This window comes from Xiphophorus hellerii, chromosome 12 (assembly GCF_003331165.1).
Source record: "Xiphophorus hellerii strain 12219 chromosome 12, Xiphophorus_hellerii-4.1, whole genome shotgun sequence".
NCBI classification, from domain to species: Eukaryota; Metazoa; Chordata; class Actinopteri; order Cyprinodontiformes; family Poeciliidae; genus Xiphophorus; species Xiphophorus hellerii.
In genome coordinates this window covers 363,214-381,221 of record NC_045683.1, presented here as the reverse complement: position 1 = coordinate 381,221, position 18,008 = coordinate 363,214, and the positions used below count along the sequence as shown (strand labels likewise).

The 18,008-nt window shown below is 53.4% G+C and overlaps 3 protein-coding genes across 6 annotated transcripts; 2 read left to right on the top strand and 1 right to left on the bottom strand.

Moving 5' to 3' along the window:
• Window positions 1-337: 337 nt before the first annotated feature.
• Window positions 338-8,499, top strand: ak8 (adenylate kinase 8). Of its 2 annotated transcripts, none has more exons than XM_032578540.1 (15): window positions 338-567; window positions 1,405-1,497; window positions 1,611-1,695; window positions 1,859-1,908; window positions 1,981-2,055; window positions 2,727-2,795; window positions 5,204-5,285; window positions 5,361-5,432; window positions 5,502-5,702; window positions 7,142-7,264; window positions 7,549-7,638; window positions 7,706-7,847; window positions 7,916-7,996; window positions 8,077-8,206; window positions 8,278-8,499. In XM_032578540.1, exons 2-15 carry the CDS (start codon window positions 1,414-1,416, stop codon window positions 8,365-8,367), a joined length of 1,374 nt encoding a protein of 457 aa, XP_032434431.1. In that variant the 5' UTR covers window positions 338-567; window positions 1,405-1,413; the 3' UTR covers window positions 8,368-8,499. The 2 variants fall into 2 exon arrangements, with proteins under 2 accessions (XP_032434431.1, XP_032434430.1); XM_032578539.1 differs by having other exon boundaries at window positions 339-567; window positions 1,337-1,497.
• A 130-nt stretch (window positions 8,500-8,629) lies between these two features.
• ddx31 (DEAD (Asp-Glu-Ala-Asp) box polypeptide 31) lies at window positions 8,630-14,302 on the top strand. Of its 3 annotated transcripts, XM_032578535.1 has the most exons (22): window positions 8,630-9,468; window positions 9,582-9,730; window positions 9,847-9,969; window positions 10,252-10,335; window positions 10,404-10,540; window positions 10,620-10,695; window positions 10,959-11,002; window positions 11,092-11,162; window positions 11,244-11,353; window positions 11,424-11,465; window positions 11,718-11,782; window positions 11,884-12,003; window positions 12,071-12,177; window positions 12,247-12,437; window positions 12,508-12,654; window positions 12,725-12,784; window positions 12,940-12,990; window positions 13,064-13,203; window positions 13,334-13,418; window positions 13,499-13,610; window positions 13,684-13,939; window positions 14,023-14,302. In XM_032578535.1, the coding sequence occupies exons 3-22, from the start codon at window positions 9,847-9,849 to the stop codon at window positions 14,132-14,134; spliced, it is 2,133 nt and encodes a 710-aa protein (XP_032434426.1). In that variant the 5' UTR covers window positions 8,630-9,468; window positions 9,582-9,730; the 3' UTR covers window positions 14,135-14,302. The 3 variants fall into 3 exon arrangements, with proteins under 3 accessions (XP_032434426.1, XP_032434424.1, XP_032434425.1); XM_032578533.1 differs by having other exon boundaries at window positions 8,630-9,730; window positions 9,839-9,969; XM_032578534.1 differs by having other exon boundaries at window positions 8,630-9,730; window positions 9,810-9,969.
• A 4-nt stretch (window positions 14,303-14,306) lies between these two features.
• On the bottom strand, window positions 14,307-17,937 carry barhl1a (BarH-like homeobox 1a). Its single transcript, XM_032578541.1, has 3 exons — window positions 17,301-17,937; window positions 16,392-16,584; window positions 14,307-14,906 (listed from the first exon to the last, which is right to left on the bottom strand). The coding sequence occupies exons 1-3, from the start codon at window positions 17,614-17,616 to the stop codon at window positions 14,687-14,689; spliced, it is 729 nt and encodes a 242-aa protein (XP_032434432.1). The 5' UTR covers window positions 17,617-17,937; the 3' UTR covers window positions 14,307-14,686.
• Between the last annotated feature and the right edge of the window lie 71 nt (window positions 17,938-18,008).

Below are 18,008 nucleotides of genomic sequence, written 5' to 3'. Positions count from 1 at the left end.
TAGTTAATCCAAACAAGAACAAAAGACAGTTCGAAAATGGTTGAAGAATAAATTAATCAAAAATAAATGTAAGAAACAGCCATTCCTTAAAAACTAAAGCAGTTCTCCGGAACTGAAGGGCCATTAAACGACTTTAATAGATCCGTTAGCTTATTGTGCTAGTGCTAACAAGCTAAACCTAGCATGTTGCTTCACTCCTGATGGTTTCCATGTATGTTGTATTTATTTATGTTTTATCGTGCACTTTATTTGAAAATGGTTTTGTCTTTGCTGATTCGTGGCGCTCCCTGCTGACCGTGTTTGAGTCTCGGTACATTTTAAACGAGCCAGAGATTAGAACCGGGCCCACAACAGATCCGTTTCTACTCCTTAACCCGGGACACCGTCATCAGTGTAGCCGTTGCTAGGTAACCAGTCCCTCTCAGCACGTTTACCAATGACGTCGTTCCATGGCAACAGGCCAACGCGTCTTAGCAACTGCCAGTTAGACCTGAAGAAGAAAGTTCGTCCATTTTTGCTTGCATCTCATCCAGAACCAGAATCCAGAAGGGGAAGCGGAACACAGAGGTAAACACGGTGGTAACGCTAACACAGTTCGGAGGAAACCCGATTGGGTTCGGTACTTTGGTGCCGAATTAATGAATCCGGAAGGGAACTGGTTCTGGTTCTGTTTGCTCTCAGGTTAGCTTTAGCCGTAACTGCTTCCGGCTTGTTTTACATCATGTCTCTCTAAATATGATTTTGTTCATGAGTTGCTGGGCTGATCGGAACATTTCGCCTCCTTATGACGCTGATTGTTATCCGAACTATGATCTCCTTTATGGATCATAAAACTGGATTATTAGATTATTGCTGTTGATGCTGGAGCGAAGGAAGGAGCTCCTGTAGAGGTCAGTGTTGCAGACACTGCTGAACCCTCTGAATGGAGATGCTCAACTTGTTTCTACTCGATCGTCTCCAGAGGCACCAGTTACCATGGTAGCCGTTCTCAACAGCCGTTACCATGGTAACAGAGACCAGTAGCTGAAAGGAGCTGACTGTAAACGTCATGTCAGTAAATTTCTGTAACTCCGTCATCTGATGATTTCATACGTTATAAACCCGTTTTCTGTTCATTATGATTTTACATCAGACCAATAAAATGAAAACTGGTTCTGTAAGCTGCCAAACGGGCCTGAGCAGAACCTGGCTCTGACCCAGCGAGGCTGTAAATGGTGCTGCCCAGAGGATGAGGATGAGGTCTGTGTCTTCCTCAACAGTGGATGTGACAGCAGGCTGACCTTTAACCTTTACCCTGAGGTTAAAGCTCCACCACAAGCTAAAGATATTATTTCAGATTCCCAGGTTCTCTCCGTGGTGCGTTCACTGACCAGGTTTTCAGTGTGGTGCGTTCACTGACCTCAGGAGCGTGGGATGGATGAGACCCTGAAGCCACTGAGGATTCCTCCTCAGATCAGCGTCTACGCAGACAAACACAACGTGTCCCACCTGGTGGAGGTAACAGCGCCACCCGCAGGCTCTCATGCCTAATGGCTGCCCGCCGCTGACCTGCTGAGTGTGTGTGTGTGTGTGTGTGTGTGTGTGTGTGTGTGTGTGTGTGTGTGTGTCAGAGCATGGTGACCAGCTTGGTGATGGAGCAGCCAGACGATCCGATCTCCTACCTCATCACCTTCCTGCAGAGGCTCAGCCTGGACAGTGAGTGTCAACAGGGTCGGTCCGGTTTGGTTTGGGCCGGTTCTGTTGGACCAGACGGCAGCAGAACCAGGGCCGGGTCAGCCCGAGCTCGGGTTGACCCGGCCCTGGTCCGGACCTGGCCCTGACCACCAGGGGGCTCCACTCACCGTGTTCCTCTGCTCAGATCCCAGGGTGCTGCTGCTCGGCCCGCCTGCTGTCGGCAAACACATGCTGGTCAGTTCACGTGACATCACTTCCTGTCCATCTTCTGCTCGTTTCACTGCTTCCTCTTCTGTGGTTTACCAGGCGAAGACGCTGAGTAATGAACTGAGAGCCGTTCACCTGACCTCCGAGAGTTTGCTGAAGGGACTCAGTGAGGAGGTAAGAACTAGAGGCCACGCCCACTTCCTGTTACATCAAAGGCCACGCCCACTTCATATTACATCAAGGCCACGCCCAATTCCTGTTAGATCAAAGGCCCCCTCCGGGCTCCAGACCCTGGTTCTCCAGACCCAGTTCTGGTCCCTGGTTCTCCTCCAGGCTCCAGCACAGGACTTGAGTTGGTGGCTGATGAAGAGGCGTTTGCTGATTTGCAGTCACCGTGTTGAAGCAGGGGAGCCTCAGGAACCTTAGGGTGGCTCCTGAGGCTCCTCATGTGGATAAATCTGCACACAGAAAGATTCTGGTTCCTGATAAGTTCTATGGAAGCTGAAGTTCTAGATCAGTGGAGCCCAAAGCGGGTCCTGGAGGCCCGGCATCCTGCATGGTTTAGTCTCTCCTTCTCAGCAGGTCCATGTTCTTCTTCGGCCTCTAATGATCCATCATTGGATCCAGGTGCGTTAAACCAGGAGAGAACTAGAACATGCAGGATGCCGGGCCTCCAGAACTCGCTTTGGGCTCTACTGATCTAGAGCATGTCTGTGGGTTCTGGTCGGGTCCAGTTCTTGTCTTGACTACCTGATGATACCGCCTCCTCTCCTTGCTCCCTTCTTATGCCTCCACCTCCGCCGTGCTCCAACATGGAGTCACATGAGCTGCATGTCTCTGTCCAGGAAGATTCTGCTGAGGTTCTGGTCCAACAGCTGCAACAGAGACTGAAGGAGACCGACTGCTTTCACAAGGTGAGTCCAGGAGAACCGGGTTCAATTGCTGCTCTTCTGCTACGACCCAGCAGAACCAGTAGAACCAAGATTCTGCTAGTTCTGCCCTAATGGATCCATCTGTCCGTCTGGCTTTATGTTTCACAGTTTAGCTCCAGGCGCTCTCACTTCCAACAATCAGATGTTGATTAATGCTAAGGGCTATTAGCATACCATAGGGTGACCAAATGTCCTCTTTTTCCCGGATATGTCCACTTTCACGTTCTTTTCACCTGTTGGATTTCCCTTATTGATGAAAATGTTTTCATCGTTAACTGATGTTTTATTGGCCTTTCTCCTCCTGAGCTGCTGCCTGGTTTTTGTGGCGAACAGCGGCAAAGTGCGCAGCAGGTGCATTCAGGTGGCAGTTTGCTGATGCTCAGCGAAGCTTAAAGGTTGGCATAAATTTCCTCCCATCCTGGTCCCAACAATGGGAGGCGTAGCTCACCGTTAGCATGTTAGCCAGCTGAGTTCAAAGGTTAGCATGTCAGCTGGCTGAGTTCACCGTTAGCATGTTAGCCGGCTGAGTTCAAAGGTTAGCATGTCAGCTGGCTGAGTTCACCGTTAGCATGTCAGCTGGCTGAGTTCACCGTTAGCATGTTAGCCGGCTGAGTTCAAAGGGTAGCATGTCAGCTGGCTGAGTTCACCGTTAGCATGTCAGCTGGCTGAGTTCACCGTTAGCATGTCAGCTGGCTGAGTTCACCGTTAGCATGTTAGCCGGCTGAGTTCAAAGGTTAGCATGTCAGCTGGCTGAGTTCACCGTTAGCATGTTAGCTGGCTGAGTTCACCGTTAGCATGTTAGCTGGCTGATGTGTGTGATAAAGATCTGGTTGCTTTTGTTACAGAATGGATTCATACGTTACAATGGTGATAACAACAATTATTTTACTAGATCTATAAATAAACTGCATGTATTTAGATGAAAAACAAACAGCACACTCCAGCAGGACAACATGACAAAAGGGGCGGGGCTAAGGGGCACGAACAATTTAAAGACAATACCACAGAAGAAGAAATTAAAAGGAAGTAACATGGTTAAAACAATGAGTTTTAACTAGTTTTAACAATGAGGTGCTTCAGTCAGGTAAGGCACAATAAAAAATAACCAAAAAATGCATTTTGTGTTTTTATAACAAAAGAGAAATAGAACCAGGTTAACAGAGTTCATCAATTAAACCGACTGAAGACGAATACAGGAACTAAAAACTGGAGTTTTCTGAGCAAGTGATGCCTTTTATTTTTATTACATTTAATAAAATCTCAGCTTTTTCTTAAATTTTTTCCAGGTTAACTTAAAAAGTGAGCTATTTTGTTTCAGGTTAATTTCCAAACTACAGGAGAGTAATTGTTAGGCCTGCTGGAGATTTGATTGGTTCCCTTCATCCACCCTCATGTTGTCTATTGTCATGTGACCGAAGGCCTGCTGCAGCCTGACTGACTGACTGACTGACTGACTGCCTGCCTGCCTGCCTGCCTGCCTGCCTGACTGACTGCCTGCCTGCCTGCCTGACTGACTGACTGACTGACTGACGGGCAGCAGCCTCAGTGATCAGCACTAAATCATCTTCAGTTTTTGTCTTTTCTTCTGAACTCAACAAACTGCTGCGTCTTTCAGGCTGCAGCTGCAACGATTAGCATCCAGGATCAGTGTGTGTGTGGGTGTGTGTGTGTGTGTGTGTGTGGGTGGGTGTGTGTGTGTAGGGGGGGGTCTTTGATTTGCTAATAGCTGTTTTTGGCTCCAGGCTATGAGTGATGATTTATCTGCTCTGAACAGACGATGAGAAGCAGCTTCAATCAGGACGACAACGCTGCTGCTGGCAAAGCTACACCTGTCTGCCTGCTCACCTGTCTGCCTGCTCACCTGTCTGCCTGCTCACCTGTCTGCCTGCTCACCTGTCTGTCTGCTCACCTGTCTGTCTCAGGTGACGCTAAAGTTTGGACTGAGACCTGCAGCTTTTCAGAGACGTGCAGCTCAGAGGCTGAAAGTGAGCACAGTGGGCCGGTTCTGGTTCTGGTTCTGTAGGTCGTCACAGTGCAGGTGAACTCCAGCTGTCGGTGGTTCTTCCTGAACCTGACAGACAGCGCTCAGGATTCACTGACACGACCGGACCGGGGCTGAAGCATCGGGTCGCATTGATCTGGACTGGTTGGTCTCTGGGAGCTCCAGAGGTTCTGGTTCTGTCGGGTCAGAACCAGGAAATGATGGTTCCAGGCTCTGGTTGGACTTGATGGAAAAACACTGAATGAAGCTAGGAGCTCCCTGGTTCTGATCCAGACTCAGTAACAGAACCTTAGACAGCATTTTCCTAAGCATTTCCAGATGGTTCTAACAGAACCACTGAGGTTCTGTTAGAACATCTAGCATCAGGAGGTTCTGTTGGCCGTTGCAGGGCTGGGTGCTGGTTGGGATTCCTCAGACCCGTGTCCAGGTTCTGCAGCTCCAGCGGGCCGGAATCATCCCAGAACACGTCGGTAAGAACCGATGAAGCCTCCCAGCCGGGCCCGTCGGACCCGCAGCTGATCCGAAAGGTTCTGCTGTGTTGACAGTGATGCTGGACGCTCCGGAGGAAGTTCTGCTGCAGAGGAACCACGGCAAGCTCACTGACCCGGTCACTGGAGGTGAGTCCCGCTCGGCCCGACCTCCTCACAGGACATCAGAACCCGCTCAGCATCACTTCCTGTCCCCAGACGTCTACCATCAGCTCTTCGTCCAGCCAGAGAACGACACCATCAGACGGCGCCTGGAGAGGGGGCGGGGCCTGTCTGAGGAGCAGCTATTGGCCGAGGTGCAGCGCTTCCGCTGTGAAGTCACAGCTCTGAAATCGGCCTATCAGCACGTCCTGAAGGTCTTCAACGCCGACCAGCCTCCTGCTGACGTCTACCAGCAAGGTGGAGCCCATGGAGGGGGCGGTGCCTGATCACATGACCACAACAGAACAGGCATTAACGCAACAATCTGCATACTTCCTGTTGCCTCCCTCCCACTTCCTGTTGCCTCCCTCCCATTTCCTTTTGCCTCCCTCCCACTTCCTGTTGCCTCCCTCCCATTTCCTGTTGCCTCCCTCCCATTTCCTGTTGCCTCTCTCCCACTTCCTGTTGCCTCCCTCCCACTTCCTGTTGCCTCCCTCCCATTTCCTGTTACCTCCCTCCCACTTCCTGTTGCCTCCCTCCCATTTCCTGTTGCCTCTCTCCCACTTCCTGTTGCCTCCCTCCCACTTCCTGTTGCCTCCCTCCCATTTCCTGTTGCCTCCCTCCCATTTCCTGTTGCCTCTCTCCCACTTCCTGTTGCCTCCCTCCCACTTCCTGTTGCCTCCCTCCCACTTCCTGTTGCCTCCCTCCCACTTCCTGTTGCCTCCCTCCCACTTCCTGTTGCCTCCCTCCCATTTCCTGTTGCCTCCCTCCCACTTCCCGTTGCCTCCCTCCCACTTCCTGTTGCCTCCCTCCCACTTCCCGTTGCCTCCCTCCCACTTCCTGTTACCTCCCTCCCACTTCCTGTTGCCTCCCTCCCATTTCCTGTTGCCTCCCTCCCACTTCCCGTTGCCTCCCTCCCACTTCCTGTTGCCTCTCTCCCATTTCCTGTTGGCTCCCTCCCACTTCCCGTTACCTCTCTCCCATTTCCTGTTGCCTCCCTCCCACTTCCCGTTGCCTCCCTCCCACTTCCTGTTGCCTCTCTCCCATTTCCTGTTGGCTCCCTCCCACTTCCCGTTACCTCCCTCCCACTTCCTGTTGCCTCTCTCCCACTTCCTGTTGCCTCTCTCCCACTTCCTGTTGCCTCCCTCCCACTTCCCGTTACCTCCCTCCCATTTCCTGTTGCCTCTCTCCCACTTCCTGTTGCCTCCCTCCCACTTCCTGTTGCCTCCCTCCCATTTCCTGTTACCTCCCTCCCACTTCCTGTTGCCTCCATCCCATTTCCTGTTGCCTCCCTCCCACTTCCCGTTGCCTCCCTCCCACTTCCTGTTGCCTCTCTCCCATTTCCTGTTGCCTCCCTCCCACTTCCCGTTGCCTCCCTCCCACTTCCTGTTGCCTCTCTCCCATTTCCTGTTGCCTCCCTCCCACTTCCCGTTGCCTCTCTCCCACTTCCCGTTGCCTCCCTCCCACTTCCTGTTGCCTCTCTCCCACTTCCTGTTGCCTCTCTCCCACTTCCTGTTGCCTCTCTCCCACTTCCTGTTACCTCTCTCCCACTTCCTGTTGCCTCCCTCCTACTTCCTGTCTGTTTCCTTCTGGCAATCTTGTGATCAGTCGAAGTTCCCCTCAGAGTTCTGGAAGCAGCAGTTGGGTTCTGATCCGACACAAACTGAACCCGATGTCTGTCTCTGCTGGTCCCTCAGCTCTGACCTTCGTCCGGACCCGACGTCACTTCAGAACTCCAAGAATAGTTCTGGTGGGCCCGTCGGGGTCCGGAAAGAGCCACCTGGCCCGGCTGCTGTCTGAGAAGTACAAACTGGTGGATGGTAAACACAGGATGGTTCTGGCCCAGTTCTGACCCAGTTGTGAACCAGTTGTGACCCGGTTCTGACTTGGTTCTGACCCAGTTCGGACCCGGTTCTGACTCAGTTATGACCCGGTTCTCACCCAGTCGTAACCCGGTTCTGACTCGATTCTGACCCGGTTCTGACCCGGTCGTGACCCGGTTCTGACCCGGTTCTGACTTGGTTCTGACTCGGTTCTGACTTGGTCCTGACCCGGTCATGACCCAGTTCTGACCCGGTTCTGACCCGGTCTGGACTGTCTCCAGTGAGCTGCGGCGGCCTGCTCCGGTCGGTGGTCTCTGACGGTTCTGCTCTGGGAGCTCAGATTCAGCTCTACATGGATGTCGGCCGCCAAGGTGAGTTCAGAACCGTCTCTCAGTTCTGTGGTTCTGGACGGGCTGGGTTCTGATCACCTGTGTTCAGTCCCAGATTCCCTGCTGATGCCGGTTCTGGAGGCCCGTCTGAGCCGGGTGGACTGCAGCTGCAGAGGATGGATCCTGCACGGTTTCCCCTGCGACATGCAGCAGGCCAAGAGCCTACACGAGTCCCAGTACCAGCCCAACAGGTACCAAACCAGAACCAGAACCAGAACCTGTAGTTCTGCTTCTGTCACCTGCTCCTCCTCTTCCTCAGAGTCTTCTTCCTGGAGGCCAGCGATGACATCTGCATGCAGCGGCTCTCCCTCAGAGGAACCGACCCCGTCAGCGGCGAGAGGTCAGTGGCCCAGTCCAACCGGGCCAGAACCCGGGCCAGGTCGTACAGGTACCAGCTTACGGTTGCGTTTGGGCTTGCAGGTATCACGCCGTGACCCAACCGGCCCCCAGCTCTGAGGTCCAGGACCGGCTCCGGACGGCTCCGTACGACGGCAGCGGGGCGCTGACCCAGAGGCTGAGACGGTTCAGGCTCAACTACGAAGGCCTGCAGGTAACCATGGCAACAGCTTTCATTTGCTGACCCGGATCAGAACCAGCAGAACAATCTGTGTCTCTGTCCAGACTATGTATCCAGATGCTCTTCACCTGGACGCCGACCAGGACCCACACACTGTGCTGGAGTCTCTGGAGAGCCGCCTCTACACCAACTGACACCTGGACTCACCTGGACAAGCAGCTGGACTGAGCTGAGAACACCTGAGTCTACCTGGATTTGGTTGGGCAGAATGAAGGAACTTGATGTTATAAGTTGTTTGGTTTTTAATAAAATCATTGTTCTGTTGACTTCTGGTTCCAGTTCTGATTGTGGTTCTGGTTCTGGTTCTGTCAGATTTGCGGGATGAGGATCCAAAATAATTTGTGTTTAATGAAAGGTTTTGACCCAATAATGGTCAGAAATTCTGACCATTCCGGGTCTGCCCTGGTTCCTGTTGAACATTGGGTTCAACAGGAACCTTCAGGTCCAGTTTCACCAGAACCAATCAGAACCAAATCTACTGGGAGGGAAAGAGAGCATGGGCGTGTCTCTGTCTCTGATTGGACAGAAACCAGGAAGTCCTCCACCAGAGGGAGACAGAAACAAAGTGGTTAAACCCAGAATGGTCTGGATTTTTAACCGGATCAGAACCATCATTGCTCTGAGCTGAAACATTCTGGGAACTGAGATTGGATCAGAATGAAAACTGGGTCGGTACAGTACAGTTTCCTGTGACCCAGTTAGACGCTGATAATTGTTCTGATGGCTGAGATGGCAAGGTCCAAACAGGCCTGGGTTGATTGGTGAGGGTAATGGAACCAGAACCAGCTAAACAGCAGCCTGGTTCTGGTTCTGATCCAGTAGCAGAGGGTCCGGGCTGTAGAACCGAGCCTGAGCGTCCCGGAGTCCTGGACCTTTGGCTACTTCCTGTGTCTTAATTAGACTTAGACTTAGACTGACTTTATTGTCATTTTGCATGCACAGAGTGTATACAGAACGAAATTACGGCCATCGGGTCAAAGGTTAGAGACAGGGAGTGATCAATAGTATCAACAGCGACCAGTTTTGAGTTATAATATCTCAATAATCTCAGATTATTCCCGCTGGTTCGTCCAGATTTCAGCATAAACTCCTCCCAGCACAGTCAGCCACACAACGAGGCGGCGGACCGTTAAAGAGCAGACCCACTGAGGGCAACCTTCCAGAAGGCGGGGCCTCCGTGACGTAGCAGGAAGAGGCTCCCACGTGTTATATTGTGTATCCGCACAGTTTTCTTGGTGAGGATTTATTTCTGTTTCTGTTGTTTTTATTTTAATCCACATTTTGACAGACCGGAGGTCAGCAAGCGCGTGTAGGTCATTGTTAAAGATGGCGGATATTTCCTGTGCAGTGAAGAGAGGAGCTGCAGGACTTCCGTAGAAAAATATCCGGCTCGAGCACCAACACCAGCAGTTGATCCCTGAACACCTGGTCCTCGTGTCAGTTAGAGGTAGATTGATCCGCTGACGTCACACGGGAGATCGTGGTCTAAAGGAAACGGTGAGTTAAAATCTGACGGTTTTTACATGAAGTCTGGTCCGACCGGATTCTTCTTCACGTGTTCTGTTTGGCTCTGTAGAGCGAGGACTCACCTGTTCTATCGTACAGATACGTAGATGACGTCATCAGCAGAGCAGCAGCTGTGTCTGAACATCTGCAGTGTTCCTTCATCATCATCATCATCATCATCATCACTGCCCTGCAGCAGGAAATGGGCGAAACGCAAGAAATGGACCTCGGTGAGTCAGAACCAGCAGAACCAATGGAATCCAGACCAATCAGAACCAACGGAACCCAGAACCTGAAAATGGGTGGATGTTGGTCCAACAGGAGAACCCGCCCAGGTTCAACCAGAAACGGACTGCTGTGGTTCTGATGACGCCCATGTTTATTCTGAAAGTCTTTAAGTCGGTCAGTTGGTTCTGATTGGTTCTGGTCTCAGTTGGTCCAGCAGAGGTCCAGTCTGAGGGGAGGTTCTGGTCCAGTACCGGCCCAGTTCTGTTAAACTGATGTTTCTACAGAAAAAGCAGAAACCAGAGAAGAAGAAGAAGAAGAGCTTCATCTCCCCAGAGGAAGAGGAGGAGGATGAAGAGGCTCACCTGCAGGTGATCGCTCTCTCTGACATCAGGCTCTTTTCTTCTTCTGTGGTATTAAAATAAGGCGTGCTGTTTAGGCCCCGCCCCCTGAGCTGACCCGCGGAGCACCACAGAAGAAGAAGAGGAAGAAGGAGGAAGTGAAGGAAGGAGGAAGTGGCAGCATCAAGACTTCCTCTCTGTTCAGACACAACCCAGAGATCCCGGAGATCCTCAGGTACAACCTTCGCTCCGCTGTGATTGGCCCGACTCGGCCGCTGCTGATTGGCCGGCTGACTTCCTGTTTCCTCCCTCAGACCGGCCGTCGCCCAGCTGAAGGAGAAGGTTTTCACCTCCGACTTCTTCTCAGACCTCCACCTGCACCCCCACCTGGTAACACGCCCCCGCGTTCTTGGGCTCTGATTGGTCGGTTTGCTGGGAAAGCTCCGCCCCTGCTGGAGGACCTGCAGGCTTCTGACCAATCAGAGAGCAGGTTTCCTTGACCTTTGACCTGAAACAACCGCTGCAGACCCAGTCAGGACCGGTTCTGATCGGACCTCCGCACGGTGTCGTCCGTGTTTCTATCTGACTCGAACCGGGTCGAGGCGTTACCGTAGCAACCAGTGATGTTCTGATCGGCTGTCTGCTTCCTGCAGGTGGCGACGCTCAACAAGGTTCTGAACGTCTCCAGACTGACCAGGTGGGTCGGGTCGGACCGGAACCAGGCAGCCCTGTGGGGCGTCTGACCTCTGACCTCTGACCTGTGTGTGTGTGTGTGTGTGTGTGCAGCGTTCAGCAGCAGACCATCCCGGCTCTCCTGTCCGGACAGGACGCAGCGGTCCGGTCCCAGACGGGTTCAGGTGAGATCAGAACCTCCCGGCGGAACCGGACCTGAACCGGTCCTGTGGTTCTACAGAACCTGACGGTCCCCTCTGTCTCAGGGAAGACGCTGTCCTACGCCGTCCCGCTGGTCCAGCGCCTGCAGGCCTCCGAGCCAAAGGTCAGCAGGTCGGACGGCCCGCTGGCGCTCGTCGTGGTTCCGACCCGGGAGGTTGGTTCCGCCTTCTCTGCCGGTTCTGGTGATCCGATCGGACCTCTGACTGATCTCTGCTCTGTTCCAGCTCGCCCTGCAGACCTACAACACCTTCCAGAAGCTGCTCAAGGTACCAGAACCAGAACCCAGTTACTGGACCAGAACCGGAACCCAGTTACAGCTAAGAAGCAGCACTGGATCCTGATCTGCTGCAGACAGGGATCCTCTGGTTCTGGTTCTGGTTCTGGTTCCTATGTGAGGTGATCCCAGCTCTGGTTCTGGGCCATAAAGCAGTTTAATTTGGGTTCTGAGCCCGTTGGACCCGGAAACCCGATGGTTCTGACATGTCTGGTTCTGGATCTGATCCTGGTTCTGTCCACAGCCGTTCACCTGGATCGTTCCTGGTGTTCTGATGGGAGGAGAGAAGAAGAAAGCAGAGAAGGCCCGGTACTGTCTGGTCCATCAGAACCTCCGGCTGGTTCTGGCCGTTAGCGGGTCGGTGCCTGCTGGACCGAGGTTCTGATGGTTCTGTTGGTTCTGGTCTCCAGGATCCGTAAGGGGATGAACGTGGTGGTGTCGACGCCGGGCCGGCTGGCCGATCACGTCCAGAACACGCTCAGCTTGGCGCTCGGCGCCGTGCGCTGGCTGGTTCTGGACGAGGCAGACAGGTGGGTCGGACCGGGTCGCCGGGTCCAGTCCCGGCGGTTCTGGTCTAACCGGTCCTCTGGCCTCCAGGATCCTGGACCTGGGCTTCGACCGGGAGCTAACGGTGATCCTGAACGGACTGAACAGAACCGGGCCGACCCGGCAGAACGTGCTGCTGTCGGCCACGCTGAGTCCAGGTGAGGCGGCTCGCCGCTGCCCCCTCTGGGCGCGGCGAACCGCGTCCGCTGACCGCTCCCGTGCCGCAGGTGTGACGCGCCTGGCGGACATCTGCTTGCGGGATCCAATCAGCATCTGTGTTTCTGGCCCCGCCCCCTCTGACCCGCCCGGCCAATCGGAGAGCTTCGCCGTTCCCGAGGCGCTGCAGCAGTTTGTGGTTCTGGTTCCCAGTAAGGTCCGGCTGGTGTGTCTGGCCGCCTTCATCCTGGACCAGTGCAAGGTGTTCACATGGCAACTGCTGCTTCTCTGCACCTGGTCGCCATGGAGACCTGACCGCCTGCCACTCTCAGTTCTCTCAGGGCAACAAGATGATCGTTTTCGTGTCGAGCTGCGAAGCCGTCGAGTTCCTGCACCTGCTCTTCAGCTCCGTCCTGACCCGGCACGCAGCCAATCGGGAGCTCAGCTTCCTGCGTCTCCACGGCAACATGAAACAGGAGGTAAGAACGCCCCCTGCTGGCCACAGTTTCCGTCTCCGTCAGCGTCTCTGAGGCTGTGTCTCCTCCGCAGGAACGCTGCCAGGTTTTCCACCAGTTCTCCGCTTCCACCACCGGAGTCCTGCTGTGCACGGTGAGGGGGCCGCCACCGGGGGGCGCCACCGCCACCGGGGTTCTCACAGTCAGGCTGCAAATGTTCAGGGTTTCTCTGAAAACATGTAACGGTTCTTTAATCGGTCGGGTCGGGTCGGGCAGAACTCTTTGCTCAGCTTCCTCTTCCTCTTCCAGGACGTTGCCGCCAGAGGGCTGGATCTTCCTCAAGTCACCTGGATTGTTCAGGTAAACACACAGTCAGGATGGAAACCCACCAGAACCAGAACCGGGTCACAGGTCCGTTCCTTCTGTGTTTCAGTACACTCCTCCCTCGTCGGCCGCCGAGTACGTTCACCGGGTCGGCCGCACGGCTCGGATCGGAGGAAGAGGAAACGGCCTCCTCTTCCTCACTCCTGCTGAGGCCGCCTTCATCACGGAGCTGGCCAATCACAACATCAGGTGGGCGGGCCAACCGCTGCAGTGGGCCAATCACTGACCAGCACCATCAGAAACACATCTGGTACCAGCAGGACGGTGTCACTGGTACTGGACCTCACTACTGGTTCTGACTGGTTTTAACTGGTTGCAGTGTCTCAGAGATGAAGCTCCAGGACGTTCTATCTTGTCTGATGAAGGACGATGCCTTCAAGGGGCGTGGGAAATACCACAGCCAGGTGGGTGGAAGCTTTGAGTTTATCCTGACCTCTGACCTCAGTGGGCGGAGCTGACCTCTGACCGTGCCGTGTGTCTCCAGACGTCGCCCCGGGCGCTGCAGCAGGACATCAGGGAGCGCGCCACCGTCCTGCAGACGCAGCTGGAGGACTTCGTTCACTCCGACGCCCGCTGGGTGCAGGCGGCTAAGAAAGGTACGCCGGTCACATGACCCGCCGGATATGTTGGTGCCGAGCTGTGATTGGCTGACGTGTTGCCGTGCTGCAGCGCTGCAGTCCTTCCTGCGGGCCTACACCACCTACCCCGCCCCCCTGAAGCAGGTGTTCCACCTGCGGCGCCTCCACCTGGGTCACGCCGCCAAGAGCTTCGGCCTCAGAGACGCTCCGCAGGGCCTGAGCCCCGGCCCGGCTCCCGCAGGCCGCCGGGGCCCCGGGGACCGGGTCCGCAGCAGGAACCAGGACCAGACCAGGAAACGGGCAGGAAGCCCGAGGAAGAACCAGAACCAGAACCCGGGGAGGCAACGGTGAGTGGCCGATCCGTCGTCTGGTACTACATTACCCATAGTTCCCTGCTGCTGTTACTGTGAAAACCCACTTCCTCTGTCAGGCTCCATCCGGGTCACAGGGAGGTGGTTCTGATCCGGTCAGAGTTCTCCAGCGGCTTGGAGGGAGGCGGGGCCAAGAGGAAGAGGAAGGTCACTGAGGAAGAGAAGGACTGACGATGAAGGTGGTCCTGAACAGAACCGTCTTGGCCCGAACCCCCAGAATCGCTCTGGTTCTGTCAGGCTGGACCCGAACCAGCAGACTGGGTTTTTCCTCAGAGTGAGACATCCTGACACAGAACATCTTTGATCGGACGAATTTTATTTACAATCAAATAAAAAACAGAAAAAAGTTTCAGGATTTTATTTCTGCATCAAACACATTTCAGACCCGGACCGGTTCTGGAGAACCAGAGGGGAGGAACCGGGTCAGAACCGGATCAGAACCGGAGCAGAACAGGGCCTCCAGGCGGTTTGGATCTGACTGGTCAGGGTCCAGGAGTTCTGATGGTCCGTTTGGTTCCACAGAACCAGAACAAACCCAGAGCTTCAGCACAGAATCTTTTGGACCTTCAGGCTGCAGATCCACAGACTCTGGTTCTGCTTCTAGACGAGAGATTTCTGTCCAATTGGAGAGCAGCTTTCTTTCACCTTTGACCTGACGGAACCGCTGCAGTTCCAGAACCACGCCCTCGGGTTCCATGGAAACGGAAGGACGCTGCGGTGACATCACGGCGTCCAGGCCGCCCGGTCCGGTTTCAGAGACCGGGTCAGGTTCTGAAACCGACGGAGGACCAAAGGTCGGTGGGTGTGGCCTCCATGCAGGTGCGGGTCCATCGTGGGCGGGGCCACGGGGGTCAGAGGACACAGGAAGTGAGGCGGGAGGAGCAGCCGCCCAGCCGCAGCCAGGAGGTCCAAACCGGAAGCGGCCTGGCGCTTCCACTTGGTTCTGAAACAGAAATCCAGAGTTAGAACCGGATCCGGTTCCCCCACCCAAAGCTTTAGGTTACAGTGGAACATCAGGCTGGGATGAGTGGAGAACAATCTAATATCTAATATCTATTATCTATTTACGGCCATCTGTCGGTCTGGATACATTATAGATATATGAATGTGTGTGTGTGTGTGATGAGAGTGTGTGTGATGAGTGTGTGTGTGTGTGTGTGTGTGTGATGAGAGTGTGTGTGATGAGTGTGTGTGTGTGTGTGTGTGTGTGATGAGAGTGTGTGTGATGAGTGTGTGTGTGTGTGTGATGAGTGTGTGTGATGAGTGTGTGTGTGTGTGTGATGAGTGTGTGTGTGTGTGTGTGATGAGTGTGTGTGTGTGTGTGTGTGATGAGAGTGTGTGTGTGTGTGTGATGAGAGTGTGTGTGTGTGTGTGATGAGAGTGTGTGTGATGAGAGTGTGTGTGATGAGAGTGTGTGTGATGAGTGTGTGTGTAATGAGAGTGTGTGTGATGAGAGTGTGTGTGATGAGTGTGTGTGTAATGAGAGTGTGTGTGATGAGAGTGTGTGTGATGAGTGTGTGTGTGTGTGTGATGAGAGTGTGTGTGATGAGTGTGTGTGTGTGTGTGATGAGAGTGTGTGTGATGAGTGTGTGTGTGTGTGTGATGAGTGTGTGTGTGTGTGTGTGATGAGTGTGTGTGTGTGTGTGTGATGAGAGTGTGTGTGTGTGTGTGATGAGAGTGTGTGTGATGAGTGTGTGTGTGTGTGTGATGAGAGTGTGTGTGATGAGTGTGTGTGTGTGATGAGAGTGTGTGTGTGTGTGATGAGTGTGTGTGTGTGTGTGTGTGATGAGAGTGTGTGTGTGTGATGAGTGTGTGTGTGTGTGTGTGTGATGAGAGTGTGTGTGTGTGATGAGTGGGTGTGTGTGTGTGTGTGATGAGAGTGTGTGTGATGAGTGTGTGTGTGTGTGTGATGAGAGTGTGTGTGTGTGTGTGTGTGTGTGTGATGAGAGTGTGTGTGTGTGATGAGTGTGATGAGAGTGTGTGTGTGTGTGTGATGAGAGTGTGTGTGTGTGTGTGTGTGATGAGAGTGTGTGTGTGTGTGTGTGTGATGAGAGTGTGTGTGTGTGTGTGTGATTGCGCAGTGGCAAAAACGTGAAAAAAGTTTGACTATTTATCCGAAACGCTGTTTGGACCTTCACGGTGTCCGTAGTTCTCCAGATGAGATTCGGAGCCGCAGGCGGAACCGAATCTGATGGGAAGACGCCTATAGACGTGCCGGTCGGTTCCGATGGATCCAGAACCCAACCGGGACTGAAATATGGTGAGGACGCATCAGCCAATCACATCGCAGGGGAACTTCCGGTTCTGACCCAGCAGAATTTTCGGTTGTAGCTACTCTAAAAACTCCAGGTTCGGTTTCCGCTGAATTCGTGATTTTTATTTACACGTCCTGCTGTAACTGGGTCAGAGCGGTTCTGACCCAGCTTACCTGCGGTTCTGGTACCAGGTCTTGACCTGCGTGTCGCTGAGCTGCAGGGACGCCGCCAGCGCCATCCGGTCCTGGACGCTCAGGTACTTCCGGTTCTGGAAGCTCCTCTCCAGCTGGGTCAGCTGCTGCTCGCTGAACGCCGTTCGGGCCTTCCGGACTTTCTTCAGGAGTCCCGGTTCCGGCCCAGCGTGGGCTGAGGGTGGACAGGTGGAGATGACGTCAGACCGGATCAGAACTTGCTGGTTCGAATGGGTTCCGTTTAAATATGACGATGAAACCAGTAAAAATAACCAGGTGATTCAGGTTCGGGTCAGACTGGACCGAGCTGCTCTGGGCCGGTTCTGCAGACACAAATTGTTCATCAAGAAAAAAACCGGGCCGGATTGATCCGGTCACATCGAACCAGAACCGGACCGGAACCGGTCAGAAAACGGCAAAACCGAACTTTCCTCATCAAACTTTGGATTTTTATTTTCATCATTTTATCGCATTTCTGCCTCCAGAACCAGGAGGTCCATTAGAACCGAGCAGTTCTGTTCGGAACCAGAACCAGGTCCATTTATCTGACCGGTAATTAAAATATCAGTTCGGATCAGAACCGATCAGAATATTGATTATTATTATCATCATCAGATTTATGTGAAATCATTTTTATTCCATGAAACTTAAACAATTTTTAAATTATTCTTCTGTTGAAATGAACATGAATCATTTTACGATTAAGATATTTTACCTTTTTTATATTTTTCTAAAAATAAAGCTGAAAAAATAAATAGAACTTAATCATAATAAATTCGATCAAAATGTGAACATCTGAAACCTTCAAACTATTTTTTTAAAGGATTAAATAAAAAGTATAAATTAATCAAATCGATCAGATTTGTTCCTGAATCTTTTCTGGATTTTTACCTGCGCTGTTTTCCGCCGGTCCAGGTCGGATCGGTTCGGCTCCCGGTTCGGGATGCCCCGGGTCAGAACAGAACCGGCAGTCCGCCAGGATGTCCCGGATCAGGAAGGAGGCGCCGAGGCAGCGGTGCCGGTGTGCCGGACCGGGCAGCGCCGGGCTTTCCCTGCGGGGAACAGGCTCCCTCTGCGGGGACGGAGGCTCCGGGAAGCCGCCGGGGAGCTCCGGAGGGTTTGGCCGGGAGAGGAGCGCTGCGGGCGGCCTGAGCGCCAGCAGCGAGTCGATGAGAAACCTGGAGCGTCCGGAGGCCGGAAGGTCCATGTCCGAGCCCAACCGGGAAAGTTCGATCACAGAGATGTTGAACCAAAGTGGCGGGATGCTGGTTCTGACGTCATTTAACTGATTTAAAGTCAAGAAAAAGTCTGAGAGACGTCATGAGTCGAGCTGCTGCAACCGCGACCAGAACCAGAACCATACGCCCCCCCCCCCGTATCCTAATGAACCTCCTCCTCCTCCTCCTCCTCAGGTGCGTCTCCGCCCTAAGACTTGTTTTCTCCTCTGCTGGTTCCGACCTGAAGGTTCTGTTCACCGTGGCTCGGTTAAAGAGCTTTGGGCCCAGAACGGAGATCCATTCAATAGAGAATAAATGTTATAATCGGGTCTTAATGATCATTTATGTGTCGGATTGATACAGAGAACCAAACTGGACCAGA

Excerpts from the sequence above, each read along its gene's own strand:
- ddx31 (XM_032578535.1), top strand. The coding sequence starts at position 9,847 with ATGACGTCATCAGCAGAGCAGCAGCTGTGTCTGAACATCTGCAGTGTT. Across the intron at positions 11,163-11,243 it reads CCGGTCCCAGACGGGTTCAG|GGAAGACGCTGTCCTACGCC; the intron begins GTGAGATCAGAA and ends CCTCTGTCTCAG. Across the intron at positions 13,940-14,022 it reads CAGAACCCGGGGAGGCAACG|GCTCCATCCGGGTCACAGGG; the intron begins GTGAGTGGCCGA and ends TTCCTCTGTCAG.
- ak8 (XM_032578540.1), top strand. The coding sequence starts at position 1,414 with ATGGATGAGACCCTGAAGCCACTGAGGATTCCTCCTCAGATCAGCGTC. Across the intron at positions 1,498-1,610 it reads ACGTGTCCCACCTGGTGGAG|AGCATGGTGACCAGCTTGGT; the intron begins GTAACAGCGCCA and ends TGTGTGTGTCAG. Across the intron at positions 7,997-8,076 it reads GACCCCGTCAGCGGCGAGAG|GTATCACGCCGTGACCCAAC; the intron begins GTCAGTGGCCCA and ends TTGGGCTTGCAG.
- barhl1a (XM_032578541.1), bottom strand. The coding sequence starts at position 17,616 with ATGGACCTTCCGGCCTCCGGACGCTCCAGGTTTCTCATCGACTCGCTG. Across the intron at positions 16,585-17,300 it reads ACCGGCGGAAAACAGCGCAG|CCCACGCTGGGCCGGAACCG; the intron begins GTAAAAATCCAG and ends GTCCACCCTCAG. Across the intron at positions 14,907-16,391 it reads ACCTGGTACCAGAACCGCAG|AACCAAGTGGAAGCGCCAGG; the intron begins GTAAGCTGGGTC and ends TTTCTGTTTCAG.